The sequence below is a fragment of the Protomyctophum parallelum genome (genome assembly GCF_964188405.1).
Source record: "Protomyctophum parallelum genome assembly, chromosome: 4".
Lineage (NCBI taxonomy): Eukaryota > Metazoa > Chordata > Actinopteri > Myctophiformes > Myctophidae > Protomyctophum > Protomyctophum parallelum.
In genome coordinates this window covers 33,829,802-33,849,808 of record NC_139700.1, presented here as the reverse complement: position 1 = coordinate 33,849,808, position 20,007 = coordinate 33,829,802, and the positions used below count along the sequence as shown (strand labels likewise).

Below are 20,007 nucleotides of genomic sequence, written 5' to 3'. Positions count from 1 at the left end.
TTAACCATCATTTAATTGGTCGCACAGGTGAGGTTGCTGGCCTCACAATTTGGCCCTGCCCTCCAGGCGCACCTGACGCTGGCCTTCCAGGAGCTGCAGTTCAGCAGCCGGCAGCGCGGGCTCAGAGAGGATGAGGAAGATGAAGAGCAGGAGGAGAACGTGAAGGGGGAGGTCCCTGACCCTGAGCCCCCCAGGGAGTTGTTTTATGTGCTTCTGCAGAGCCAGGAGGAGCCGCGCTCCTGGACTCACCTGCTGGGAGAGGCACTGGCACAACGCTGCCCTTTACTGGCCATACTGGCTGCCTGCTACCAGGTCAGAATCACAATCACTCTGCAACAGTGAATGAGTCCCTTCCGCTAAATATTGAAAATCCCATAAGGAAATCTTAGATTGCGTCATATAACTGTGTTCCAATTATTAATATCCATCCATAAAAATTGCGGGGCTAATTTGTTTATTTTGTAACACAGCGTTATATGACACGATCTAAGATGACATGGTATTTTTCAGTGGAAACAATAACTGACCCAGGGGGATAGCGGTCTCTAGTGGCGGTGATGTCAGACCTCAGTTCTCTATTCTCTACCTATCATGATATTTTGTTAAGGAAGGTAAAATAACTAAGATATATGTTAACAAACTGGTTGGTGTACAAAACAGTTCTCCAATGACATGTCATCTCTTAGATTCTGTCTTCAGAACTATACTGCTGTGTTTGTGTTTGTGTGTGTGTGTGTGTGTGTGTGTGTGTGTGTGTGTGTGTGTGTGTGTGTGTGTGAGAGAGTGTGTGTGTGTTTGTGTGTGTGTGTGTGTGGTCTCTCTGTACTTTTGATTGACAGGAGGCGGAGCTTCTGCAGTGTCTGTGCGTATGGCTTCTGTCCTCCGTTGATGATGTCACAGCCACGGAAGCCACCGCTCACCTGGAGGAGAGCCGGCGTCATCACTCCTGGAGTCTCCATGACTTGTCAATCATCTGGAGGAGCCTGCTGGGGCGGGGCCACGTTAGGCCCCTCCTTCGAGGTTTCCAGCTCTTCCAGAAGGTGCAGTAGAAGAGATAATCGATGAACATTAGTATTATGGATCAGTGGTTCTCAAAGTGGGTGGGGGGGTGGGGGCACAAAATGGACTTGAGTCGAGTCCACCTAAAGCGAGTCCAAGTCAAGACCAAGTCCGAGGGGTGGGAGTCCGAGTCAAGATCGAGTTTGGGAGGCTCATTTGATACGTACAGAAAACACTGCGTTGACTGTGAGCAGGCAGGCACATCAGCTGCCCTCCTTTACTTAACAAGATAGCTGTCTATAAGCGGCAGATAGTTTTCTTATAATGTTAATGTGAATGGGCTATATATCATTGCATTGTAGTGACTCGAGTGAACTCCTGGGGACGAGTCCCGAGTGACGAGTCCCTTAACCCACCCCCTGCCTGGAACGCAAGTAACGCAAATAAATTAAATTCCCCGTGCGTGCCACGAACGCATTTTGCGTTCTATTGGGGTCCCCCCGTTATATGAAAATGTCATCTCTTACGTGCACATCAATGTTACCCCCGAACCTCTATCTTTAAAGACGTGGCCACAGCACGAAAAACAAAAACACCATGCACAAATTAATGAGTAACCTATTGAATCCGAGTCAAAACAAGCTAAGACAACACTGACAGCCGCAACCGCAGAGAGAAAGAGACGTGGCCGGCTCCCGGCACACACACACACACACACACACACAGTCACACACACACTGTGCTGTGTCAGAGAGACGAAACACGTTGCCCAGGCATGTGCGCGCACACACACACACACACACACACACACACACACACACACACACACACACACACACACACACACACACACACACACACACACACACGGCTCGCCTCTCACCGAGTTGTGTCTCAAAGAAAATCGCACTCGCACCATGGTGATCTCAGCTCTGCGCAGTATACACGCGCACACACACACACACACACACACACACACACACACACACACACACACACAGAAGCACAGCCCCCACTCCACACTCCCAACAAAGCGAACGCGTGGTGTCATATTTCAAGTGGACGGTCCTAAAAATGCTGCTGGATAAGATTGAGGTCCCCCCCCCCCAAGCACACACACACACACACAGGAGGTGTGAGCGAGCAAAGAAAGTGACAAAAAATGTCCCTGATTGCCTCCATCGGTGTCAGTTGAACAACAGAAGCAATGTTTCCTTACCTGAAAAACGTCTCGGAAAACGACTATCCATGTGAAAATGCAAATCAAAACTTTTTTCCCTCGTCCAAGATTGATCCGAAGCCATCCCATGTCCACTGTCCACGTGCAAAATGCATATAAAACTTATTTCCCTCATTGTCAATCCAACGATCTCAGAATAAAAGTATACAAATTCTCGCATTTATTTGCGTGCATGCATGCGCGTCCTGCCCTGAGTCCATCTCCACTCTCCAGCGAGTCTATCAGACTGATAATCCAATCCATGCAACCAGATCCACCGTGCACAAACAATGCACGTATTTCCTCTGTACACCGTGCACAATGCAAATAAAACCCTCGATATTGTCCAATTTGTCATCAAACGATTGATCAGAATAAAACTTTCTGCTTTTCATGCAATCCTGTCTTCATCCCTGCCTCTTCATCGAGTCTAGGGGTCTGGGGTCTAGAGGTTCACCAACAAGCTATCCGATTGGTTAAACCTTTCCAACAATGGCATGGTAGCCGGGCAACCGGCAGCATGTCCGGTGTTGCCAGGCCTTGTGATAGAAACAAGCAACAAGGTTCATGAAATAATGCACATAACATACAATCAAATGGCTTTATTGGCATTAGAAACGTAAATATTATATAATGTAAGTAACCAATAACCAAAGGAAGTGATTCAAAGTTGTATTATGTTTCTAAATTAGTATTACGATTCCATTGTTTACATACTTTTGACGATTGCGATTGGACGGGGGTTGCCAGGGCTTGTGAGTGAAACAAGCAACCAGGTTCATGAAATATTGCACAGTGTTCTAGACGTCTTTTATAAGTCTTTTAGACGTCTCGCGCACGTGTTGGTGCGCGTTCCATCTGTAAGTGTGTGAGAGTCCATGCTCAATGTGACTGTGTGTTGTACTACACCGCCATCTCATGGCCACAGTGCCACAGTGCAATGACATGAGTGCACCACCATGGTGTGGCCATGAGATGGCAGTGTATTACATGCAATACAGAGTATAATTCAAATCAGCTATTTGAAAATAGCAGATCTACAAGCTCACAGCGCGTCTGACGTGTTGTGAAAAGAGAACCCCTTTAGGTTTTTTTTTTTTATTATTTTATTTTTTTTCTTTATTTTATTTTCAATTTTTTTCAATTTTTTTTTTCAATTTTTTTTCATATTTTTTTTCATATATTTTTTTTTTTATTATTTTAATTTTTTTTAATTTAATTTTTTTCCTTTCAATTTTTTTCCTTTCATTTTTTTTTTTTTTTTTCCTTTTTTTTTTTTTATTATTTTTTTTTTTTTTTACCATGCTGCATTCAGAGCCTCACATGTACATAGTGGAACATAATGGAATAGTGTTCTTTTTTCCACATTAAAGTAAACAAACGTATCTTTAATTTGATATATGGCTTGAATATGTGGCCATAGTAGAAATTCTGAAATTAGTTAGAAGCTAACTGAATCTTCAGATCGCTATAACTAAAAATACTGGATTTCGGACTGTGTACCACCATTTATTCAAGTGTTGATATCTACATAACAGAACATAGTTATGGACTCAGTTTATTTTTTCCATGAAAGCAGACATGACAATCCTCCTTTTGAAATATTCCGTGTCATTGGAGCCCCACCAGAGATTATTCTATACATTTCTAAAAGTAGGGGATTTAACATTGGCAGGACCAATTGGCATTATAAAGACAGCCTGGCGGGAAATGTGTTAAGGTCCGAGACCAAGTCAAGTCCAAGTCAAATTAAGGGCGAGACCGAGATGAGTAAATGTGAACAGATTCGAGACGAGTCAATGACTCGACTACTACAGCACTACTGAGAGTTTACAAATGGAGCCAAATGGACCACGAGCTAGCCCCTCCTATGCACAGCTTTGTGTGTATGTGTGTCTGTCCGTTTGGGCACGGAATGCGCTCAGCTGATTGGCTGAGCACGGAATGTGATGTATGATGATAAGCGCGCCCCTCACTGTGATGTTTGTTTTCATTTAAACTTTCAATAATGTGAATCTCCTGAGACTGACTTCCTAATCCCGTCTGTCTCTGCTTCTCTCTCTAACAGGACTGTGTGTTGGTCCATGTCCTCCAGATGTTTGAGTTATGTTCTGACCATAAGAACTTCTCTCAGGCCAGGAACAAACTGTTGGACTTCCAGCGGAGCCTCGTGGCTGTAAGCATACCGCCATGGTGACACCACCAATGTCACATCGACCAAAACAAAATTAGTCCATACCTACCTCTCTCTCCTGTGTCTCACTCCATCTCCTCTCTCTGTCCTTGCTGTTGTAGTTGAGGTCTAGTGTTTGTGTGGCCCCCGGGGGCCTCCCCGTCCAGTGGGTGGAGAGCCAGGCGTCGGTGTTGTTGACGACGATGTTGCAGCGATGTGCTACTCGCTACGAACTCCACAGACTGCTGCTGCTCCTGGCGGGGATGGACGGACTGCTCAAGTCCAACGGTGAGAACGTTCATTATGCAGCCAAATCCTGATATGATTGTTCATTTTACCCATTTAACCAAAATGGTTCTTTTCTGAAGTCGATTTGGCCTTTATTTATTTATTTACTTATATATTTATTTACTAATCAAATTGCACTCAAATGTGTATACTGGTAAACATAAACTATGTGATATTGTTTAAAAATTTGCTGAAATTAGCTAAAAACAGACCTGCCAACCTGCACGCATTTTATGTACCAACCACGCAATTCTAGGTGTCTATACGCAGGTACGACAATCAGATAACCACACAATTTTGGGTTAAAGGGATAGTTCAGATTTATTGAACTTAAGTTGTATGAAATATTTGCCATTAATATAGTGGTTGCAACTGTATTAATTGATTGCCTGAGTCCCGTGGTGGGGGTTCTGCTCTGGTTTTGGTGAAATATCAAGTAGTTCTGGTCATTTTGTGGGGGGCACTGGGGGCCACGCAGTAAAAGTAAAGTAATCCACAAAACTAATGTCATTTGTATTGTTGACCTATTTCTAAAATATTAGTGCAACTTTCGTTCTTTTTATACCCCTCTATCACCCAGAACTATGTTTTTTGTGTCCATATCACTACGCCCAAAAAATAGTTCCATGTGATAGAGGGGTCAAAGTTGAACGAAAGTTGCGCTAATATTTTAGAAATAGGTCAACAATACAAATTACGTTCGTTTTGTTGATTAATTTACTTTTACTGCGTGGCCCCAGTGCACCCCACAAAATGACCGGAACTACTTAAAATTGACCAAAACCAGAGCAGAACTCCCAACATGGGACTCAGCAATCAATTAATACAGTTGCGACCACTATATTAATGGCAAGTATTTCATACAACTTAAGTTAAAAAAAATCTGAACTATCCCTTTAACGGTGAAATCACCCCCCATGATTTGCTGTGCATAATCATGGGCAGAATGGTCCCTCAATGGCTTCTGAACGATGCTGACTCAACGCACTGCGTCCTGACAGCCAATCGACGTTGATGTTGTCCTGTCCTGTTTTGGCTTCAGACATCCATGCTGCCTGGAAAACCTTTGCAAAGACATGTGAACTCATAAATGATACAGTAGCAGGAATTATCTTAAATATATTGAACCGAGCCGTCTTGTCTGAACGAGCTGGTCAATTTGGTTCCATTGCCAAAGTTAAATTACGCACGTGTCAATCTACAGCCAGCGATAGCAAGGGACTATTATTATTATTTCATCAGCGAACGCTCTTCTGCGTGAACGACTGGAAGTGGAAACAGTCCTAAGGTCGGTTTACACCTTATTCTCATAGGCAAAGAGACTGTTCCGACAGCGACGGCGATATTGTGTGAAAAACTGTGATATGTCGCCTGAACCGATCAAAGTAACCAATATAAATACCGTAATAGCGTGTATATCTCAACCAATAAAAGTGTTTGGGGCCATGAAACCTCGCAGACTGCAACGTTATGGACGACGTACAGATCCAAAATATTCCACGTTACTGTATATCTGAATGTGTCGACATGTAGTCAGTGATTTAATTATCTATAATCTGTGAAAAGTATGGTCTATCAACAATGAGCCTATTAATTATTATACAGACTATATATATATATATATATATATATATATATATATATATGTATGTATGTATGTTAACTCAGTCTGAGCAAAGTAGGCAAGGCACTTTTATTTATATACCACCTTTCATACACATTCAAACAAAGTACAGTACAGCTCATTAAAAGCCCAGACTATCAGGCTAAGTCTAGTTGATATCATTGTGAGTAAGCAATGTCATTTAAAGTCACTGGGGATAGACTGTACTTTTTATTGATAAACTATATTAACCCAGTCTGAGCAAGTATAATTCTCCATTAGTGAAATGTACTACATAAGGGAAAAATGAGCAGAGCCAATGGTCAAGTGGTAGTGGTTAATGTCTTAAAATACACATTAATAGAGAAGCTAAATGTGTAAAACAAGAAAACATTAATTTATACAACAGTGTGCTATCAAGGTTATGAAGCCATCAATGAAAAAGTGTAATCTGTTCAACTTCAATTACTATGTAGTGGACTTACCTGCTTCTTTCCTTGGTCCTTGGTCTGAAAAACATTGAAGACCCCTGCTCTAATGTCCATAACAGCTTGGCTGTCTAAATTTGATTTCTGGTGTGAACATTTCTATAACATCCCCCTCAAAAACTACTAGGCGTGCGGGAACCCCTGAGTGCAGGCTCAGATACACCAGGCACGTGCGCGCCGCTCTGTGTACTCATGGGAATATCTCATGGTTGGCAGCTCTGTAAAAACGAATTACTTTCCTTTTGATGTGCATTATGGCTGAGGCAGTTTGTACACATCGTCTTATCCAGCATGTCTCTCTTCTCTGCCTGTTCCTGTCTCTCTACACTGATCTGAAATAAAGCATGAACATTCCAGTTCTCGCTAATGGATGGCAATGAGTCTATCAGACTCATTGCCATCCATCCTTCCATGAAGTTTGGATTTAACTCATGCAGCCTTTGAATAGATTAATTTCAAGAAGTTCTTTAATTATTTCTCGTCTGAAGTGTTGCTGGTGTTCACTGCTGTCACTGATATTGATTCAGACAGACAGGTACATAAGACGGGACCACATCATTATAAATTACACCACGCAAAGCCAAGGATAACTCCACCCCATAGGGCTGCATCAAAACTACTCCAAGATGATGCCCATTTGATGTGTCAAAGATGAGAGGTCTCGTCTCATTTTGAAGTGACAAATTAGCTCAGATGAAACATGGTCTTTCATGTCCACAGGGCACTAAGTGACAGGTCACACCGTGAGAATGCATTTTATCTCGGGATACTGTGTGAAGTATAATGGGATATTGCCTGTGATGGTGGCGAAGATGAAAGAGGCATGAATGGTACAGAATATAATGTAATCAAAGCACTGCTGGGTGCAGGTCTAGTGCCGACTGATGCACTAATCATGAAATATGTCCGTAAATGAATACTCCAGTGCATATAGAACATCACGGGTGTATGTCTGTTCGTGTGTGTGTGTGTGTGTGTGTGTGTGTGTGTGTGTGTGTGTGTGTGTGTGTGTGTGTGTGTGTGTGTGTGTGTGTGTGTGTGTGTGTGTGTGTGTGTGTGTGTGTGTGTGTGCGTTCAACTCTCTCTTGTGTTTCGGTCCAGGTCCTGACTTTAAAAAGCTGAGCCAGTTGTCCGAGGTTCTTCAGGCTGGTCCAGTGTGCGTGTCCGGCAGACTGCTGCAGCCCTGCTCCCAGCAGGAGCTCCAGGCAGAGTACCAGGGACTGGTGGACAGCCTGCAGGCTGCAGGCCTCTTCCCCCAGGCCAGGCAGGTGGCGGAGCTGGCAGACCTGCCGGTAGACGTCCTGCTGATCACCCAGGTGAGACGTCGACAACACAGAACACATGGAGTGAAGTTCCCAGTCCTCACGACCGATGTCATTTGGATTCCAATCATTCCATAGAAGCCGGCTTCTGTGGAAGCATGTCGTGCACTGAAGATAGCAGAATGACTATTTTAAGTTATTAGTTATTACATGATTTTTAAAGGTATATTCAGTGATTTCACTCAAAAAACCTTAGGTTTCGTTTTTGGCTGTGGGACCCAGCCTTTCGTCCAATCAGGATAGAGAGTCAAAAACGAAACCTAAGGTTTTTTGACCCCCAGGGGTTAACTGGGGACAGGGAGGAACTCCTTATATGGCCAGCACACTCTATAGTAGGGAGGATTATCACAACAAAACAAAAAAATCACACCAGTGTGAACCGAGTGGTGCAACTCCCGTCTATTGGTTCTCTGTATCATTCCAATTTGTATCGTTCCAATTTCTTCTCTGTATCGTTCCAATTTCTTCTCTGTATCGTTTGCGTCCAGCAGGTGGCAGCCATGTCACATACTTCTGTCGTTCCAATTTCACACATCGCACACCACTCATGCTCATGGTTACAGGTACACAGGTACACAGGTACACGGACATTGCAAGCTGGATGTAGGAGTGGTTGCACCACTCAAAAATAAGTGATATTTGAATTAAGTGAAATCACTGAATATACCTTTAAGAGTATTTGAAGTGGTCAAACTGAGCAATAGAATACATGTTCAGAAGCATCTTACATGAATGGTCTAGGATATTTCATAAAAGCTGTTATAAAAGCTGTTATTTCTTATGGTCGGCTGTATGTATGTAACGGCAGCAACATAGGTTTTAGAATGACGGTACCTAAACATCGTCATCTTACATACTGTGTTAGTTTTTTAGGAAACAGAGCACTATTGTGTTCTGGGTTGGAGGAGCAGAACTACCATCTTAACTGTGACCATCACTTCGGGTGATAACAATTGTCCCTCTTTTTTTTCGTATCAGTTGCAACAGGAGTTAATTACCCAGAAGGCCTTGCGGCAGTGGGGGCGGAGGGAGGCGAGGGTGTGTTTCTGGAGGAGATGTCATGAGCAGTTTGAGTCCAATGGTACCAGTCCAGAACTACCTGCCCTGTTCTTCGGAACCTATCTTGAAGAAGAGGACACGACTCCCCAGGACTCCTCAACCCAGACAGAACTACTGAGAACCCAGGTGGATGAGATGAGTTGAAATACAGTGTGATGAGATGAGACTTTTGGGTCAGATGCTGATTTTGATAAAAGTCCCCACATAATATATTAGACAGAGAATTCACTATTTTACTTGTAACTGTGATGCTGTGTAATTGATTACACAGGTGGGGATGATTAAGTGTTTGCTTTAAATTGTTGCTGAAACGCGTCAGCTTCCTCAATTAAATATGAGAAATTGCGTCTTTTCTTTTTATCCCATATCATTGGCAGCTAAACTTTGACGTTTGACTTTGCCAGGAGCGGTGTGTGCTGCTGAGTCTGTCAGGTCATTGGGTGTCCCGGGTCCATCCTGTTCCCCTGCGGCGCCTTCATATTCTGGAGAAATGCCTCTGGGCAAACCGTATCCGGGAGCGGGTTCTCCTGCGTGTTTCCATGGAGACGGAGAGCATGTTCAACCTACCGTTCCCACCGCTGACAGCTGTCGGTTCAGAAGAGGCCGACGCATCTTCGTTCTCCTCTTTGTCTTCATGGTACGACCATACGAGTTAAGTAGGGCATGTGTGAGCTTGTAGATTGTCTATTTCCGCTATTTAGATCCCCTATTTTCCGATTATTATTTTTTAACATTGATGACGAAGGTGAGGACGCAAATTATGATTGGCCGGAAAGAGATGATGTATGATAATGTACGATGATAAGAGCGCCCCTCACTTCACTATATAGTATAATAGATAATAATTATTTTTTGCCATAGTACATTCATTATTTTGACGAGTGGTCCATACCCGTTCCAGGATATGACCCGTTCTGTCTCTCCCCCCCTCTATCTGCCACTTATATATAACGGGTGTCCCCTGTGGCACACCCATTATATTATATTACACACACCTGCTCAGATGCTACGATGCTCAGCCAATCACAGAGCAAAATGGCACACCTTCCAGCGGCTAATCACAGTGCCAATTTCTGTGCCATACATGGGCATTTTCCGCCTCAAAATGCACCAATTCCGTCCTCAAATTTTTACATTACTCAAATTAGATTATTGGCGCCGGTGATTGTCAGAATTTGTGTAAAAAATGTATTGTTGTTCAGTGTGGAAAACAATTTAATGGTGGTGACAACCCTAGGTACGAGGTGCTGGTCGAACAGTTCTGTTTCTCCAAGATCTCTGCCCTGAACCAGGAGAGTGACCTCGCACTAGATGGTCTGCCCCAAGGTTCTTATAGTTTTTGCATTTTTCATTTATTTTTATTGTAACTTTGTTTATTTTTCATTAGGTTTTAAAGCAGGTTTGCTAGTTTAGTTCCGTTTTAATTTTAACCCATTTTGGGCGGGAACCCCTTTTGGTGTTAGCATTATGTTACGCTTAAGCTATTGAAAAATAGCAGATCTACAAGCTCATAGCGCGCCACTGAGTGGCGCGCTACGAGCTTGTAGGTCTGCTATTTTTGAAGAATGACTGACATAGAAACATAGCTTTTTCAGAAAACTGTCAGGATGACATTTTTAGAATCTGATCTCAGGTCAAAATGGGTTAATGGGGTAGTCGGGCACGAGATATTTTCATTTCAGTTGACTAAAATCTTTGGTAATTTTTTGATTCCACTCCTTTGTTAGTTTTGGTTGACTCTAATAACCCTGGACTGTCCACGCACACAGACGAGGCCGCGAGCCATGACTCAGCAGAGAGTCCCGAGGAGCAGGGAGTCCTCTCTGAGCTCATTGGCCAGTTGTTGGATGAGGGGCGTGTCCACGAGGCGAGCCGCGTGTGTGGCTACTTCTCCTACTACCACAGTGACATGCGGTTGGTGCTGCGCTGCCGCGGCCTGGCCTCTGGGGAGCTACACCCTGACACGCAGGAAGAGACCGAGGCGCCGCTCGGGAGAAGCCTCACCGGAAAAAGTACACGAATGTTTTACTTAAGTCAAAGTATCCATACTGCAATGTAGAAATACTCTGTTACGGAATATAACGTTTACTTGAGTAAAAGTATAACAAAATGTGCTTAAAGCACCAAAAGTATAAGGTACAAAGGTATAAAGAAAGTGCCATTTCAAGTTTTCAAATGTATACACATATTTAGAATATACCAGCTATTTTCAAATGGTCAAAATGTATATTGGGCTATGTACCTATGTTTTGTAATAAAAATAAAAACGTACTAGTAACTAAAGTTTTCAAATAAATGTAGTGTAGAAGTATAATATTTGGATCCGAGAGGTGTAGTGAAGAAGATGTATTATAACTTGTAAAATTACAAATCCCTCAAAATTGTACTCAAGTACAGTACTTAAGTAAATATACTGTAGTTAGTTACTTCCCACCACTGCCCCAGACCTTCATATGAAGCTTGACATTTAATCTAATCTCAAAACGGATTAACTCGCCAATCTGCATTAGTGCTTATCACCTTCTCATGAAGGTGATATAAATTGAAATTGAAAGCAAAAGCGATGTCTCAGAGTATAGCTTCGCGATGGAAGATTACTCTCATGCTCCTTCACCTGTAGAATCAAGACTCCTACAGACTCATGCTTGAGAGGGGGCTTTAACCTTGAGATGGGGCTTTAACCTTGAGAGGGGGCTTTAACCTTGATGTTGCACATCCCTTATTCTCATTCCTCTCTTTCCTTAGTAAACTTGTCTACACTAAGTGACGATATTGGAATAAATGCCTCCATCTCTCTCTCTCTCTCTCTCTCTCTCTCTCTCTCTCTCTCAGCTCCATCAGTCAGCAGTCTGTTGTCCTTTGACATATTGCCCCTCCCTGACGACCAGGTGCTTTGTCAACTGAAGACACTGGTCAACAACTGTCGTCATGGCAACAACTACTGTAAGCAGGTCCTCAGCCTCTACGAGCTCTCCAAGGTACGCTCTTATTTTATATTTAGAGTTTTAGACCCTAGCGTTCGTGGCCCACCCATCTGACCACCCGGCAGCTGATTCAGAGCATGTTTATTTTCATGACTGAATGATTGATTGTGTTCCACCTTGGATCAATGCAACTAATGTTTAGTTTAACTTCCCATTCATCGTTATCACAATGAAAACTATTTCCCCAAGGTTTTAAAGAAAACAAGAATAATACATTATAATAAAAGGAGATGGACGTTAGTGGCAGAATATCTGGAAGCAGATTCTACAAATGGGTAGAGCTGCCGCCCAGATACCATAACTTAAAACCTCCCATATCACAGTGAAAAGTTCATGTTCACCCCCAAGGCACTCGCAAGGCAAATAATATTATTACTTTTCTATGGTTTTTTTTCCCATTTCTTGTCCTCGTTATCTCTGAAGATTTACAGTATGTGCATATATACATGTGTATACAAACGTATGTAGATGTGTGTGCATGTACAGTATGCTTCAGACAGAGTGTAATGTCACTTATTTTGCTTTTACACTTGAAAATGAATGTCTTATAATAGGAAATTGCCTGTAAATGATCTTATAATGGCAATAAAAAATAAATAAATAAGATTTCGATCTAGGGCTCCCAACCCTTTAATTATGCCAGAGAAGGTGTGTGTTCATTGTTTGATAGAATACAAAATCTTCTCCCCTTGCAGGAATTGGACTGTTCGTTCAATGAGCTGTACAAAGAGGATCCCCAGACCGTCCTCTCTCAGGTTCTCATGTCTTCTCAGCCGGAGCGCTACCAGAAGGCTCAGGCATTCATCAAAGTCCAGAACCTTCAACCCAACACTGTAGCCCAGCTGGTTGCTAAAGCCACAGTACAGGGAATACTGGCCTCCACACAAGACACAGTCACTGGTGAGACACACTAGGCTTAAAGGGTAAGACCACTTTTTGAGAGGTTTGGGTTGTTATTATGGGCAAACTACGGTAGTCCATTCCATGAGTTATTTCGCTCCGTTGTGTTGTTTAGTAGCAATTTAAGAAATGGGATGTAAACTAATGGATTTGATCTTGTCTGCTTGTCACTAACTGGGTGCATCTCAAATAGCGTGGAGACTTGTTTACAAACGAAACCTCGCAAGATGTCCCTGCGAGAGTTGGGAACGCCGTAGTACTGCTTCAGTCTATCTCCGACTAAAATAGAGTTTTTCTGATGTCATAAACTGTCTGAATCAGCTTTGGTTGCGTAGGTTCATGTGCTAAAAGAGTGACTTTGAGAGCTGTTTCCCCGTTACAATGGAAGTCAATGAGCAACTATTTTTTATTTCTTAAATTGCTAATAAACAACACAACGGAGAGAAATAACTCATGGAATGGAATAGTTTGCCCATAATAAGGTAAGAAAACAACCCAAACCTCTCAAAGTGGTCTTACCCTTTAAACGAGAAGTCATGGTGTCACTCCAAAATAGCAGATTAAGCTTTTTTTAAACAGAATTTAAATCGATTCAATCACATTCAATAACAGTGTGAGTAACTGTGACACCACAGCTTTACATATTATAATGGATATGTCTGTCAAACCTGTCTGTCTGTCTGTTAATCCAGCAGAGAAACAAGTGTATAGGCCATCAGAAGGGAGAGATAGTTTTGTCCAGCTGGCCAAACTATGTGGTGACCCCAATCTGGTTGGACTCAGACTACTGGACCTCCTATCCACTGTACCACTGAGCAAACTGGACTGCAGTAAGGCACACACACACACACACACACACACACACACACACACGTTTCAGATATATCGGAACAAATATATAACTTTTATTTTCAAATAGTAGTTTCAATAGTAAAAGAAAGAGAGCACAGCGATCATTTTAAAACATCCATCTATGTGGGGAAGTATAACGATAATTACAAAGAAAAGAAACATGAATTAACTTTGCAACGGGCAAATGTTTTCAATATAGAAAACATAAATAAGAGATTTTGTCATGTCTGGGTAGTGGGTTGCATAAAAAGAGATAAAAAAAACAGAGGGTCTAGTTTGATCTAACAAGCTCACCGCTATTTACGGTGTGCAACGGCACACCGAAAACTGCACACAACCATGTATAAATCATGCATCAGCGGGTGGGAAGCTGGCGGGTGACTTTCCTCTTCACTGCACTTGGTCTTGATGTCTGATCAGCGAGAAGGGGGGCTTGACCTCACCGCCTGGCGACTCCACATGTATCAGAGAATATACGGTGTAGACAACTCCCTGTTGTCGCTCCATGCGACAACAGGGGGGCTGGCAGCGACAGGGACCACAGTGCACATGGACAGAATCATATAAAAATAAAGGGTACCCTTTATTTTGATATGTTTTGAACGGGTACCTATAGTCAGAGCGAGGTGGTCATATGAAAACATGGACAGAATCAGCAAAAAGTTTGACAAAGACCAGAAAAAAGATATACAAATATCATGTTTTATTTCTCTATCTTCCTGTCTGTCTCTGTTTGTCATTCTGTTTGGGTCTGTCTGTCTGCCTGTGTGTAGTTGTGGAGGTGTTGGTCGTGGTCCATGACTGCTTCAGTCTGAGTTGTAACATGGAGGGAATCGTCCGAGTTCTCCAGGCGGCCCGACACCTTAGCCACGCCCACCTGGCGCCGAGCGAGCAGTACGGCCTGCTGGTGAGACTTCTGTCACTACTTTTACAGAACGCTCTTGTATGACAAAGCAGGGCGTTAATTCATGAAAGAAAAGAACAAGTTAAAATATGGAGATACAAAGTTTCTGCCCGTCAGTGATGATGTAGAAATACATTTAATAATGATTATGATTTATTAAAGATGGAGTGCCTTGATTTTTGTTTATTTTCCAATTTTTCATGTGTTTATGAGGTGACAGTACTTCATTAGACCCCTTGTTGTGGTTGGTATTTGCAATGTCTTCCCTTTGTATGCCTGCCTACTCAGTACTCACACCTCGTCTAAGTCACAAACAAACAGCCATTAATATTAAGAGGAGACCTTTATTGATGCCGCTGGGTAAATTCAGGCACTAAAGAATAGGGTGACAAATTGTTACCCTTGGCCTTGAATATACTAATTGACATAAGTCAACATAACACAAAGCATGTCAAACAAATACAAAAATAACTGTGTGTGTGTGTGTGTGTGTGTGTGTGTGTGTGTGTGTGTGTGTGTGTGTGTGTGAGAGTGCAGGTACGTTTGTTGACGGGTATCGGCAGGTATAATGAGATGATCTACATCTTTGACCTGCTTCATCAGAACCACCGGTTTGAGATACTCCTAAGGAAGAATGTAGACAGACCACATGGACAGGTAACACACACAAGATCATGAACATACATCAACAATATACTGTAGGGGTATTCAACTGGCGGGCCAAATGCTGCCCCTAGTGGCCGCTGGAACAATTTTATTTTTATTTATTTTTTAGCGCTAATTACAGGTATGGTGTGTGCGATATGTAATCCTTAATCATATTCTGTCATATTATTTTGGAGAGAAATATGAGAGACTGTGTGTGTGTGTGTGTGCGTTTCCAGCTGGTGCTTGTTGATGCTGCTCATTAATGTCAAGGCTATTATGTTTATGCACTGTCAAATTGGTCTACTCTACATCTATTCTAAGGTAGCATATACCTGTATAAACATACGTATATGTTGCAATGTAGCCTGAACCAATCAAATCACCAATACATATCAGTGTGTAGATCTCAACCAATAAAAGTGTTTGGGGCCGTGGAACCTCGCTCAAATAGAGAGCGAGCAAATATAGGAGGAGTGGACGACTTCGCTGCATGGCGATACATCGCAGTACGTCAGGACAGTCTCATTGACAAACATCTAATGAGATTTTATCGCTCGCTCGCATCGCTGGCAGTGCAGATGAGGTGTTACTGTAGTCCAAAACTGTAACTTTAACATACCCCTAACTCCCACATGCCACATCAATGTGAAACACAGTAAAAAAATAAAAAATAAAACATTGTTAAACTGTCACTTTCAACCTGGCATCCCTCTTTGGGTATGTCATTATTGTCAAAAATTGTCCAAAGCTTCTCAACAAGCTTAAAAAGTAGCCGATCTTTGCTATTTGTACCACTAGACCAGTACAGTATAATATAAAATACTTAAAGTACCAAACGTAAAAGTACTCATTATGCAGAATGTCCCATTTCAAGTTTTCAAATGTATACACATCTTTTGAAAATAGCAGATCTACAACTCACAATGTGTGGCAATGTATATAGTGTGTGTGTGTGTGTGTGTGTGTGTGTGTGTGTGTGTGTGTGTGTGTGTGTGTGTGTGTGTGTGTGTGTGTGTGTGTGTGTGTGTGTGTGTGTGTGTGTGTGTGTGTGTGTGTGTGTGTGTGTGTGTGTGTGTGTGTGTGTGTGTGTGTGTGTGTGTGTGTGTGTGTGTGTGTGTGTGTGTGTGTGTAAATGTCCATGAACTATAGAGCAGTGGTGAACAGTACACTGTTACTTACTTACAGAGTTCCAGTCTGAAGACCGCCCTGTTGGACTACATCAAGCGCTGTCTTCCCGGAGACAGTGAGAAACACAACATGGTGGCCCTCTGCTTCAGCATGAGGCGAGAGATCGGAGAGAACCACGAAATGGCTGCCAGGACGCAACTCAAGATCATCGAGTCTCAATCCTGGGGTGAGGCTCGTGCTAAAATGTCAGTAATTGGTGGTCATGCACGGCGCGCCAAAATCAAGATCCACGTTGGGCACCTTTTTAGAGGGGCATTGTGCTATGAAAATGGGGATTACCATAATGTCAGCTGTGTTGTATAGGGTTAGGGTTACATTACATTAACCCATTCACACACACATTCATACACCGATGGCGGCGGAAACCACGCAAGGCACCAACCTGCACATCGGGAGCAATTAGGGGTTCGGTCTCTTGCTCAAGGACACTTCGACACTAACTCTGGGGGAGCCCAGGATCTAACTGGGAACCTCAACATCCAGCCGCTCTACCTGCCACTCTACCCCTGATCCACTGCCGCCCGCTAGTTATATTGGGAGAAACTGAGAAAAGTTTTGCGTCCTAATGCTGCAGTAATGTTGTTGGCAGCTGAGACAGACAGAAGGTAAGACAGTGACTGAGGGCATATCTCACGGCGTGTGTGTTTTTATAATGAACAGAACTCATCAGAGGCAGAGACCAATCTGTCGTTCCAAGCTTGACAGAGAGCATTTGTTTGTCTTTGCAGACAGATAGACAGACAGAGACAGGGCTGTCATTAATCTTCTTTTCTGTGTATCCAGTGGTGACTCCTGAGATGGAGAAAAGCCTGTCCAAGGTGTTTGATCTGCTTAAAGATGCCGCAGAGAGCTACTCCAAGGTAACACTGCTGTTTAGAAAGTTTTAAATTATGAATTTCTCCTTTGTCTCAAGCCTAGTATTTTTTTACTGTGTGAGCCATGCCAGGCTCCAACGACCGCTTGCACATTTTGGCTATGATCCTTCATCAGAGAATACTGTTGAAGGCGCGTAGCCGAAACGCGTTCATTTTATTGGTGTGTGCAAAATACAAATGAGAGTACTTTGTCCTCCATTTATTTGATTTTTTGGAGCCACGGTTGTGCTCACAGACTAGTATACTGTACATTAGAAGTATGATGATGAAAAGAGAAAATGACATGTCTTGATGGTGTGCGTGCATGCACATTTGTTTGTCTTAGGACCAGTGTGTGCGTCAAGCATCTCGTTGTGTGAGGATGGCTAAGCTGGTGCTACTGCAGCGTCACTTCCTGAAAGAGGGCTCACAGCAACGGATCATCAATCTACGTCAGGCTGACCTGCCCACCGCTACCTTAGCCCTGCCACGGTGTTACCAGGTATACACACACACACACACACACACACACACACACACACACACACACGCACGCATATCACATGCACACAGATAGAGTGGACTGTATTTATGTGTGTAACTATGCGTGTGCGTAGGTGTTTGTGGTGTCCGAGGCTTATGACTACAGCCCAGACTGGGCGGAGCTTGTTTACCAGAAGGTCCTTGTTAACGGAGACTTCCAGTACCTAGAGGAGCTGAAACGACATCGGCCGCTGACCTCCAGTCTGTTTGAAGACGTCTCCAAGAAGTACGATTTGAACTACAAACTTTGATCCTTAGAGAATTGACGAATTATGCAATATACTTTGACAACAACACCCTGCTTCACACTTATTGTGTGTGTGTGTGTGTGTGTGTGTGTGTGTGTGTGTGTGTGTGTGTGTGTGTGTGTGTGTGTGTGTGTGTGTGCGCGCGTGCGTCTGTCCTCCCAGGTGGACTCTGAATCGTCCAGCAGGCAGTAGCAGCCAGAACCTGCGTGGGTTCCTACGGTTCTGTGATGATGTTTCTACATTGTACAGACTGGCCTACCAACACCAGCTCACTGACCTGGCCAACCTACTGTTACAAGACTGCAAGAGCAGCAGCTATCTCACTGACCGCCTGGCTAACTGACTGGTTAAATGACTGACCCACCTGGTTAACTGGCTGACCTCCTGAATGACTGAGCGACTGGTTAACTGACTCACCATCTGGTTCTCTGATTGAAAGAGTGAGTGATCCGTCTAGAGATTGTCTCACTCAATTTTCAAATGCTTCCGCCTAACAATCAGAATCACAAAAAATGCACAGAAAATTAACCAAATATCCTAGATCCCCCTCGCTTCCAATTTTCTTCTGCAGTCCAGTCCTACTGTAAATAAAATTACTCAAAGAGTATCTCGCTTGGTTAGCAGAAATGGGAATTCTATTTTAAGATGTGTTAAAATAGATACTCCTGAAGGGAAATAACAAACAGAAGACAGCTTCCTGGCACAGCATTTGCGAAACTTGTATGTCCAAAACGGTTTCTGTTCAATAAATGGAAAAAGTATCTGTGTCCCAGTCGAGCCAATGTACTTATTATTTAGTACGAGCAGTCGAAGATTGTGGAAGAGCTTTCTGGCCTTGCAAGGATTAATTGACCCGATTGGTTAATTTGCTGAAAGTGGCTGTTCACACATCTGATAGCTAATGTTATAACTAACATTATCAACTTTATGTTGAATTGATACTTATCATCTAAATGCTTTCTACGATGTCTTCTGTGGAGATTAAATGAAAACTATCACTGAATGCAATAAATTGTCTATTGATTAAATAACTGAACGTTGTAACTGGTTTACTGTGTGTACGGTATGTCTGTTAGCTGTTGGCATTCAGAGCTGTATGACCACTGTGTTCTTCTACTGTCAACCAATGAGAACACAGCTGCAGCCGTGTATCAGAAGACAAGGTCAAGTGCTCATTCAGTAGCTTGGGTTCCAGCCTGCGTTCCACAAAGGCTACTCATTCTGCAGCTAGACCATATTGCTTAGAAACACAGAATACAATATGTCACAGACTATCAGTGTGACCTGGCAATACACACAATTAGGTCAGAGCAGTGTGGCCTTTCTTTTTTTTTTAATAATTTTTATCCCACAATTTTGTAACACATTTTTGTCTCCACCAGGCCGAAAGCATGGGGAGAGAGTATGTTTTGCACTCCGTTGTCTCCACCAGGCCGAAGGCATGTGTAGAGAGTATGTTTTGCACTCCGTCCGTCCGTCCGTGTGTGTGTGTTCGTCCGTCCTTCCGTCTGTGAACAGCTAATCTCCGGCACCGTTAACCCGGTCGATGCCAAATTTTGCACACTCTCCCTGGATGCCAACGATGAACCTCTGCCCCAAGATTTCCAGAACGGCCTGTTATAGTGCCACCAGGAGGCCGCTTTGTGTAAAACAAGTTTTTGGACAGTACACCTACAGATTTTGTCCAAACATCACGCAAATTAGTATACAGTCTCTCTAGAGCCATTCAACGAAA

The 20,007-nt window shown here is 43.0% G+C and overlaps 1 protein-coding gene across 1 annotated transcript in view; it reads left to right on the top strand.

Annotated features, from left to right (window-relative positions):
* The window catches only part of spg11 (SPG11 vesicle trafficking associated, spatacsin), a 53,073-nt gene extending 33,789 nt beyond the window's left edge, over nucleotides 1-19,284 (top strand). Inside the window, exons 26-44 of the mRNA XM_083762770.1 lie at nucleotides 28-312; nucleotides 840-1,040; nucleotides 4,287-4,394; nucleotides 4,514-4,679; nucleotides 7,872-8,086; nucleotides 9,071-9,277; nucleotides 9,556-9,788; nucleotides 10,389-10,477; nucleotides 10,879-11,163; nucleotides 11,984-12,129; nucleotides 12,831-13,035; nucleotides 13,728-13,865; nucleotides 14,661-14,794; nucleotides 15,329-15,448; nucleotides 16,625-16,793; nucleotides 17,411-17,487; nucleotides 17,828-17,983; nucleotides 18,099-18,250; nucleotides 18,435-19,284. Of these exons, the coding sequence (XP_083618896.1) occupies nucleotides 28-312; nucleotides 840-1,040; nucleotides 4,287-4,394; nucleotides 4,514-4,679; nucleotides 7,872-8,086; nucleotides 9,071-9,277; nucleotides 9,556-9,788; nucleotides 10,389-10,477; nucleotides 10,879-11,163; nucleotides 11,984-12,129; nucleotides 12,831-13,035; nucleotides 13,728-13,865; nucleotides 14,661-14,794; nucleotides 15,329-15,448; nucleotides 16,625-16,793; nucleotides 17,411-17,487; nucleotides 17,828-17,983; nucleotides 18,099-18,250; nucleotides 18,435-18,615 (3,267 nt within the window). The 3' untranslated portion in view covers nucleotides 18,616-19,284. The remainder of the gene's footprint in view (nucleotides 1-27; nucleotides 313-839; nucleotides 1,041-4,286; nucleotides 4,395-4,513; nucleotides 4,680-7,871; nucleotides 8,087-9,070; nucleotides 9,278-9,555; nucleotides 9,789-10,388; nucleotides 10,478-10,878; nucleotides 11,164-11,983; nucleotides 12,130-12,830; nucleotides 13,036-13,727; nucleotides 13,866-14,660; nucleotides 14,795-15,328; nucleotides 15,449-16,624; nucleotides 16,794-17,410; nucleotides 17,488-17,827; nucleotides 17,984-18,098; nucleotides 18,251-18,434) is intronic.
* The last annotated feature ends 723 nt before the right edge of the window (nucleotides 19,285-20,007 follow it).